We start from the raw sequence: 10,179 nt of genomic DNA, 5'->3' as shown, positions 1-10,179 counted from the left end.
AAATGTGGATAGGGAAATAACTTAAAATGAAATAAAATAACAAAACAAAAAATTACAAATTATTAACCTGCAACTCAGAGAAGGAGGTGGATATGGAGTCGGAGGTTGAGGAGGCGGTGAATGTGGTGTTGTAGGTGCAGGCAGCAATGGAGGAGGAGGAGGTGGTAGCCAACAATGTTTTTTTGGTTTTTTTTATTGGGGTAGGTAGCCCCCAAAATATTGGGACAAATAAAAAAAAAGAAAACAAAGAATCATTGCACGACTTGAGTACAAGAATGTATGTTTAGTGGTGGTATAAATGTCTATTCTGCACAAGGTACAGACAAGTCTTGAGGGTTGCAAGCCTGGTTCATTATAATGAACGTGAGCTTGTCTACGTTGGCTGTTGACAGGCGGCTGCGTCTGTCTGTAATGACGCCTCCTGCCGTGCTAAATACACGTTCAGAGAGTACACTGGCTGCCGGGCAGGCCAGCACCTCCAAGGCATACAGGGAAAGCTTTGGCCATGTGGACAATTTGGAGACCCAGAAGTTGAATGGGGCAGAACCATCAGTCAGTACGTGTAGGCGTGTGCACAGGTACTGTTCCGCCAGGTTGTTCAAATGCTGCCTCCTGCTAACACGCTCCATATCAGCAGTTGGGGCCGGTTGTTTGCGGCGAGGTGACAAAGCTTTTCCACATGTCGGCCATGCTAACCCTGCCTTCTGAGGTGCTGGAGCTGACACAGCTGCGTTGGCGACCTCTTCCTCCTCCCCTGCCTTCACCTTGTGCTTCCACTTGTCCCCGGCGTCAGTCGGGAATGCTCTCAGGAGCGCGTCTACCAGCGTGCGCCTGTAGTCGCGCATCTTCGGATCACGCTCCAGTGAGGGAATTAAGGACGGCACATTGTCTTTGTAACGGGGATCCAGCAGGGTGGCCACCCAGTAGTCAGCACACGTTAAAATGTGGGCAACTCTGCAGTCGTTGCGCAGGCACAGCAGCATGTAGTCGCTCATGTGTACCAGGCTGCCCAGAGGTAAGGAAGAGCTGTCCTCTGTGGGAGGCATATCGTCTGCGTCCTCGGTATCCCCCCAGCCACGCACCAGTGATGGGCCCGAACTGCGTTGGGTACCACCCCGCTGTGAACATGCTTCATCCCCATCCTCCTCCTCCTCCTCGTCCTCCAGTAGTGGGCCCTGGCTGGCCAAATTTGTACCTGGCCTCTGCTGTTGCAAAAATCCTCTTTCTGAGCCACTTCTAAAAGACTGGCCTGAAAGTGTTAGAGATGACCCCTTTTCCTCCTCAAGGAGACATAGAAGTGGTATTGTAACGCTGATAACAGCGTCATCGCCACTGGCCATGTTGGTGGAGTACTCAAAACAGCACAACAGGGCACACAGGTCTCGCATGGAGGCCAAGTCATTGGTGGTTAAGTGGTGCTGTTCCGCAGTGCGAATCACCCGTGCGTGCTGCAGCTGAAACTCCACTATGGCCTGCTGCTGCTCGCACAGTCTCTCCAGCATGTGCAAGGTGGAGTTCCACCTGGTGGGCATGTCGCATATGAGGCGGTGAGCGGGAAGGCCGAAGTTACGCTGTAGAGCAGACAGCCGAGCGGCGGCAGGATGAGAACGCCGGAAACGCGCACAGACGGCCCGCACTTTATGCAGCAGCTCTGACATGTCAGGGTAGTTGTGAATGAATTTCTGCATCACCAAATTCAGCACATGCGCCAGGCAAGGGATGTGCGTCAAACCGGCTAGTCCCAGAGCTGCAACAAGATTTCGCCCATTATCGCACACCACCAGGCCGGGCTTGAGGCCCACTGGCAGCAACCACTCGTCGGTCTGTTCTTCTATACCCCGCCACAACTCCTGCTCGGTGTGGGGCCTGTCCCCCAAACACATCAGTTTCAGAATGGCCTGCTGACGTTTACCCCTGGCTGTGCTAAAGTTGGTGGTGAAGGTCTGTCGCTGACCGGATGAGGAGGTGGTAGAAGAGGAGGAGGAAGCCGAGTAGGAAGAGGAGGCAACAGGAGGCAAAGAATGATGCCCTGCGATCCTTGGCGGCGGAAGGACGTGCGCCAAACAGCTCTCCGCCTGGGGCCCAGCCGCCACTACATTTACCCAGTGTGCAGTTAGGGAGGTTAGGTGGACCTTGCCACAGATGGCGTTGCGCAGTGCACACTTGATTTTATCCGATACTTGGTTGTGCAGGGAGGGCACGGCTCTCCTGGAGAAGTAGTGGCGGCTGGGAACGATGTACTGTGGGACAGCAAGCGACATGAGCTGTTTGAAGCTGTCCGTCTCCACCAGCCTGAATGACAGCATTTCAAAGGCCAGCAGTTTAGAAATGCTGGCATTGAGGGCCAGGGATCGAGGGTGGCTAGGTGGGAATTTACGCTTTCTCTCAAAGGTTTGTGAGATGGAGAGCTGAACGCTTCCGTGTGACATGGTGGAGATGCTTGGTGGCGGAGGTGGTGTTGTTGGTGGCACGTCCTCTGTTTGCTGGGCGGCAGGTGCCAACGTTCCTCCAGAGGCGGAGGAAGAGGCCGAGGCAGCAGCAGAAGAGGGAGCAGGAGGGGCCGGAGCCCTTTCTTGGTTTTGAATGTGCTTACTCCACTGCAGCCCGTGTCTCGCATGTAGATGCCTGGTCATGCAGGTTGTGCTAAGGTTCAGAACGTTAATGCCTCGCTTCAGGCTCTGATGGCACAGCATGCAAACCACTCGGGTCTTGTCGTCAGCACATTGTGTGAAGAAGTGCCATGCCAGGGAACTTCTTGAAGCTGCGGAACGGATATGGACCCATTTTCCGGACGTGTGAATGGAGCCTAATGCCTATCCTTGTCCGCAAACTAGAAAAAAATAGGACATGCACTATTTTTTTTGGGGAGCAACGGAACGGACATACTGATGCGGACAGCACACGGTGTGCTGTCCGCGTTTTTTGCAGACCCATTGAAATGAATGGGTCCGCATCCTATCCGCAAAAAAAATGGAACGGACATGGAAACAAAATACGGTCGTGTGCATGAGGCCTAAATCTGTACAGTGATTTGTTGCTAAAGGCAACAAAGTCAATTTTTCTTTAAGGCTACCTGCACACATTGCAGAATACGTGCAGTTTTTCCAAACTATTTTAAAACACTTTTAAAAACTCTACTAAAATCACCACCTGATTACTAATGGACCTTAAAAAGACCCTTTTCAGCTAATTATTCTGCTACTGATATTTCTTCTGTGGATTTTAGCTTCAGGTCCTCCACAGTGAGATATGCCTTTTTGTAGATTTCCACTAATAATCAAGCCCTCCCTTTAAATTCTGTTTGTTTTTTAGCTGTTTTTTTTCACAGTATATCTACATATATGTTTGAACTAGCTTTTAAGAGTTCAGTACAGTATAGTATAGTATAGTAAAGCAATCATTCACCACATCCAGTACTACAAATAATAGTGACATTCACAAAAACATTTAGTACATCTGACTGTGATACTTTGTACATACAGTATAATGATCCTTATTGTAATTACATTTCTGCAGAAAGCAGGTTAAGTATAGTGATTGACTCGCCCCAAGTCACCAGGTAACCTGGATTGTCTCAAACAAACAGCGGCCAGGTGAATGTGAGCCTTCTGTCACTACCACTCCCTGCAGGTGCATAAACTTAGTGATGACAGACGAGGAAGAGGAGAATACAAGTGAGGAAAAGCATGAGAGAGCATACCGGCAAAGGAAAGTCACAGTAGAGTACATGGCGTGGATATGAAATAGACCTTTATTTTGAGGATTTCATCATGCCCGCTCCTGCAGCACCCCAGGTTGTTCCACCTGGACCACCTCGCTTGCGGTTAGAAGACAAGGTGTTGTCTTTGGAGTTTCTTCTTTTGGATGCCCAGTTTAATGAACCAGGAAAGTACAAACTGGTGCTACGTGTGGAAAATCCTCTGCTCGACGATTCGGTGGAAGGTATCACGGTGATGGTCAACAATGGAGACATGATTCCAAGTTGTGAGGCCGAGACTAACACTGCAGAGCAAGAAGACCTTACTGATACATTGACATTTGACAAAAATAACTTTTTGTTCATATTACCAAAAGGTAACATTCAAACTTGTATTTCGATCAAGAAAAACAGTAAAAAGTTTTCTCATTTCCACTTTGTAGTAGTTTACCATAGCATCACAGTTTATAGAGAACTTTTTCTACCGTCTAACTGAGAAGGATATCTTTAAGAACAATGGGTTCTTTGAATTGAAGTAAATGTTCATTTTAATATCAAATTTTATTTAACTAAGAGTTTCCATTTGCAATCCTGCTTATTACTTTCTTTGCATGAACTAATTCTTATCTCCTTGTTCTACATAGGACTATGTAAAAATGACAAACACCATGACGTACGACTGTGCATTGATGTCTTAAAGTTTGGATCTGGCAGCCCTAAAGGGGGGAAAAAGGTTGGACAATCCCTATTTGCCATTTACCCTCGCCCTAACCAACCTCGCATTAATCTCCGAGCAGCTCCCTTCGAACCCCTTTACAATTATCAAGGAGTGCTGGCCCTTTTAAGAGTTGCAGGGGATCATATGGCAATGCACTGTGGACGTCTTGCATACAATGTCTGTTTTCGTGAATACAAACCTCCAAAAATTAAAGATATTTCCAAACCGACCTCTCCTTTACCAATCAGTCTGAAAGCAAGCGACTCACACCCTTCTACTGCCAGACATGACACTGATAAGCAAAGCACTCCTACAGCGCCGACATCTTATATCTCACATTCAGAAGCCATCAGATCTGATCCTCAGAATCTTAGAACAGCCACTCCAAGAATACATCATGATTCTGAAGACCAAGACCTATTAAACCAACAATCTTCAGATGATGAAGATGATAATAAAGATGAGGAAGAAGTACATGAGGTAGACAGGTTGTCGTCACCAGGGCTCAATTCAATGCAGGATCAGGTAAGCATTGAGAATGATAAACTGTGCATATTGAAAAAGCATAGTAGATACTAAAATGCTGGGAATCTTTCCCCAACTGTATGATAGAAACCATACAATGATATCACTTATGGTTGATGTAACTGAAGGTCTGTTCACACCTGGTAATGTCTGATACATTTGTTACATCAACATAAAAGTATTCAGAAGTATCCTGTGATGTTTCCCTTTTAATCAGTAATTTTTACTGCAAAACCTCTTATGGGGTTGTCCCACAAAAATATTTAACATTTTTCAACCCAGCACCTGAATCTAAATACTTTTGTAATTGCATGTAATTAAAAATGTACTACAGACACATATAGTATATAGAGTTATTCAATAAAATGTATTTGTATAGCGCATGCTTCAACTTTCACCAGCCACAACTTCTGTTAGAAGCGGTAACGGTTATAGGATGATAACTGCAGTGGAAAGGACACACCCCTTGAGAAAGGACACATCCCCTGAGCTACCAGATTAAAATAAAACTAGCAGATCAACTAGAGCAATAAATGGGGGGGGGGGGGGGGAGTTGGGCTGTAGAGCCATGTGAGGTTCAGGGCTAGTTCTAGCTCTGTTAGAAAGAGACTGTCATCTGGGGAGTAGCTATAGCGGGTGCAGAGGTAGCAGTCGCTTCCGGGCCCAGAAGCCTGAGGGGGCCCAAAGTCCCTTGTGTCACATAAGAAGACACTGGTATTATAGAAAGTGCATGCAGGTCAAGTTACACCTCTGGCTGGAGGGAAGGAGTTAGGTCAAGAATTTGACATGGGTGGGGGGGGGCGGGGGAAGGGGGGGCTGCGCCTGGCCCCTGGCCACAAAGCACTGAGGGAAGGGGGGCCCAAGCTGAACTCTTGCACCAGGGCCCATAAGCCTCTAGCTACGTGCCCTGACTGCCATTTACCCCATGATGACTGATTTTCATGTTTTACATTATTAATGGGATAATCCCTTTAACCACTTCACATCCGGGCCATTTGCCCCCTTCCTGGCCAGGCCTAATTTTGCAAATCTGACATATCTCACTTTATGTGGTAATAACTTTGGAACACTTTTACTTATCCAAGCCATTCAGAGATTGTTTTCTCGTGACACATTGTACTTCATGATAGTCATAAATTTGAGTCAATATATTTCACATTTATTTAAATCACAATTTTGCCAAAAATTTAGAAAAATTAGCTATTTTCTAAATTTCTATTTCTCTGCTTTTAAAACAGAAAGTGATACCTCATAAAATATTTATTACTTAACATTCCCCATATGTCTATATCATGTTGGCATCATTTTGGAAATGTCATTTTATTTTTTTATGACGTTAAAAGGCTAAGAATTTTAGAAGCAATTCTTAAAATTTTTAAGAAAATTGCCAAAACCCACATTTTAAGGATCAGTTCAAGTCTGAAGTCACTTTGTGGGGCTTACATAGTGGATACCCCCATAAATGACCTCATTGTAGAAACTACACCCCTCAAGTTACTTAAAACAGATTTTACAAACTTTGTTAACCCTTTAGGCATTCCACAAGAATGAAAGGAAAATGGAGATCAAATTTTAAAATTTTACTTTTTGGGCAGATTTTTCATTTTAATCAATTTTTTTCTTTAACACATAGAGGGTTAACAGCTACAAAACTCAATATTTTTTACCCTGATTCTGCAGTTTACAGAAACACCCCACATGTGGTCATAAACTGCTGTATGGGCATACGGCAGGGCACAGAAGAAAAGGAGCGCCACATGGTTTTTGGAAGGCAGATTTTGCTGAACTGGTTTTTAGATGCCATCTCCCATTTGAAGCCCCCTGATGCACCCTTACAGTAGAAACTCCCAAAAAGTGACCCCATTTTGGAAACTAGGGGATAAGGTGCCATTTTTATTGGTGCTATTTTTGGGTACATATGATTTTTTGATTATTCATTATAACACTTTATGGGGCAATGTGACCCAAAAATTGGTTGTTTTAGCACAGTTTTTATTTATTTATTTTTACAGCGTTCATCTGAGGGGTTAGGTCATGTAACATTTTTATAGAGCAGATTGTTACAGATGTGGCGATACCTAATATGTATATTTTTTCTTATTTAATAAAGTTTTACACAATAATAACATTTTTGAAACAAAAAAATTATGTTTTAATGTGTCCATGTTCTGAGAGCTATATATATTTTATTTTTTTTGCGATTTTCTTATGTAGGGGCTAATTTTTTGCAGAATGAGGTGACAGTTTTATTGGTACCATTTTGTGGGACATACGCCTTTTTGATCACTTGGTGTTGCACTTTTTGTGATGTAAGGTGACAAAAATGGCTTTTTTTACACATTTTTTTTTTTTTACGGTGTTCACCCGAGGGGTTAGGTCATGTAATATTTTTATAGCGCTGGTTGCTACGAACGTGGCAATACCTAATATGTATACTTTTTTTTAATTTATTTCACTTTAACACAATAATAGCACTTTTGAAACAAAAAATTATGTTTTAAAGTGTCCATGTTCTGAGAGCTATAGTTTTTTTATTTTTTGAGAAATTTTCTTATGTAGAGGCTCATTTTTTGTGGAATGAGGTGACGGTTTTATTGGTACCATTTTGTGGGACATACGCCTTTTTGATCACTTGATGTTGCACTTTTTGTGATGTTAGGTGACAAAAATGACTTTTTTTGACACATTTTTTATAAAAAAAATGTTATGGTGTTTATCAGACTGGGTGGATCATGTGATGTATTTATAGAGCCAACCGTCACGGACGTGGCAATATGAAATATGTCTATTTAATTTATTTTTTTCTATTTTAATATTTTTTTTTTTACATAGTAGCCCCAGTTACAGGGGAAATACACCCCCCTGAGAGGCTGTACAGCGGTATACTGCGCTGTACAGCCTCAGTGCAGGGCTGATCGAGGTCTGTGAAAGACCCGACAGCTCCTGCACTATCCCGGCCCCGGCGGTCATGTGCTTCCTGCACTGTATACACAGCTATCGGTGAGTATTGTGTATACAGAGATCTAGAAGGCAGGGACACCTGTGAACTGTCTCTTCCTTCTCTAAGGCATCTTTCACACGGGCGTTGCGGAAAAATGTGCGGGTGCGTTCCGGGAACACCCGCGATTTTTCCGCGCGAGTGCAAAACATTGTAATGCGTTTTGCACTCGCGTGAGAAAAATCGCGCATGTTTGGTACCCAAACCTGAACTTCTTCACAGAAGTTCGGGTTTGGGTTAGGTGTTGTGTAGATGTTATTATTTTCCCTTATAACATGGTTATAAGGGAAAATAATAGCATTCTGAATATAGAATGCTTAGTAGGTGATCAATTGAGGGTTAAAAAAATAAATAAAAATTAACTCACCTTCTCCTCTTGTTCGCATAGTTCCCGGTCTCTTCATTACTTCTTTAATGATGAGCTGTGGGCTAAAGGACCTTTGGTGACGTCAGATCACCAAAGGTGATTCACCATGGTAAAAATCATGTGACGTACCATGTGATGACCGGAGTTACGTCATCACAGGTCCTTGAACTATAACTAATGCTCACCACAGGTCCTATTCAGTAAAGGGGACAGAAGCAGATGCCGGGCTACGCGATCAAGTGGATTAAGGTGAGTTAAATGATTTATTTATTTTTTAACCCCTCCAGCGCTGTTTTACTATGCATTCTGTATTCAGAATGCTATTATTTCCCCTTATAACCATGTTATAAGGGAAAATAATAATGATCGGATCTCCATCCCGATCGTCTCCTAGCAACCATGCGTGAAAATCGCACCTCATCCGCACTTGCTTGCGGATGCTTGTGATTTTCACGCAACCCCATTAATTTCTATGGGGCCTGCGTTGCGTGAAAAACGCAGAATATAGAGCATGCTGCGATTTTCACGCAACGCACAAGTGATACGTGAAAATCACCGCTCATGTGAACAGCCCCATAGAAATGAATGGGTCGGTATTCAGTGCGGGTGCAATGCGTTCACCTCACGCATCGCATCCGCGCGGAATACTCGCCCGTGTAAAAGGGGCCTTAGGCCTCTTTCACACGAGCGTGATGGATTAGGTCCGGATGCGTTCAGGGTGCGTTCAGTGAAACTCGCACTATTTTGCAAGCAAGTTCAGTCAGTTTTGTCTGCAATTGCGTGCAGTTGTTCAGTTTTTTCTGCGCGGGTGCAATGCGTTTTGATGCGTTTTTCACACGCGTGATAAAAAAACTGAAGGTTTACAAACAACATCTCTTAGCAACCATCAGTGAAAAACGCATCGCACCCGCACTTGCTTGCGGATGCAATGCGTTTTTCACGCAGCCCCGTTCACTTCTATGGGACCAGGGCTGCGTGAAAAACGCAGAATATAGAACATGCTGCGATTTTCACGCAACGCAGAACTGATGCGTGAAAAACAACGCTCATGTACACAGCCCTATTGAAATGAAAGGCTCAGGATTCAGTGCGGGTGCTATGCGTTCACGTCACGCATTGCACCCGCGCGGAAAACTCGCTCGTGTGAAAGGGGCCTTAGGGTTGCCCTGCTGTCACTGACAGCGGGCAACCCGATCTGCAGTTGCACGATTAGCGTGCAGCTGCGATCTCAGAATGGACGTTCAGAAACGTCCATTCAGAGATAGAAAACAACCTCCCGGACGTTTATAGTCAATGGGCGGACGGGATGTGGTTAATATAAAGTCAATGGCATATGTATGGAACCATATTGGCTGATTGAAATTAGATTATTTGCCTTTAATAGGTGGGGTTCTCAGGTTTTCTTGCCTGTTACTGATCAAGCAGTATGATTTCTGTCAAGTACAATCAGTGATTGGGCAAGAAAATAGTTATAATAAGAACAATTGTTTTTTTTTTTAAGACAATTACTCCCAATACTGCAGGAGCATTATGATGGAAATTACTATAGATTCTAACAACTGGCTTAGTTGCCCATAGCAACCCATCAGATTCAACCTTTTATTTTTTACTGCTCCTTTGGAAAATGAAAGGTGGAATCTGATTGGTTGTTATAGGCAATTAGTTCTACTTGACACCAGTCTTATTTTTTTTAATGTCTTTTATCACTATTTTGTTTTTCCACAAAACCACTGTGATTCCTTTTGGTGACTATAATTTTGGTTGGTAATTAAACTATGCATTTTTTGAGGGGAAAAAACAAAAACACTTTTACCTCCTTTTCTCATTTGCTAGGCATGCAACTACTGTTAATAGAGATACTATGAGTGACATTG

At 43.8% G+C, this 10,179-nt stretch overlaps 1 protein-coding gene across 1 annotated transcript in view; it reads left to right on the top strand.

Annotated features, from left to right (window-relative positions):
- The first annotated feature begins 3,657 nt into the window (after nucleotides 1-3,657).
- CCDC33 (coiled-coil domain containing 33) overlaps nucleotides 3,658-10,179 on the top strand; it is a 117,629-nt gene continuing 111,107 nt past the window's right edge. Inside the window, exons 1-2 of the mRNA XM_040413703.1 lie at nucleotides 3,658-4,074; nucleotides 4,342-4,940. Coding sequence (XP_040269637.1) covers nucleotides 3,771-4,074; nucleotides 4,342-4,940 — 903 coding nt within the window. The 5' untranslated portion in view covers nucleotides 3,658-3,770. The remainder of the gene's footprint in view (nucleotides 4,075-4,341; nucleotides 4,941-10,179) is intronic.

Source organism: Bufo bufo, chromosome 1 (genome assembly GCF_905171765.1).
Source record: "Bufo bufo chromosome 1, aBufBuf1.1, whole genome shotgun sequence".
Lineage (NCBI taxonomy): Eukaryota > Metazoa > Chordata > Amphibia > Anura > Bufonidae > Bufo > Bufo bufo.
Note: the sequence above shows the minus strand (reverse complement) of the source record. Positions and strands in the feature narration are given on the sequence as shown.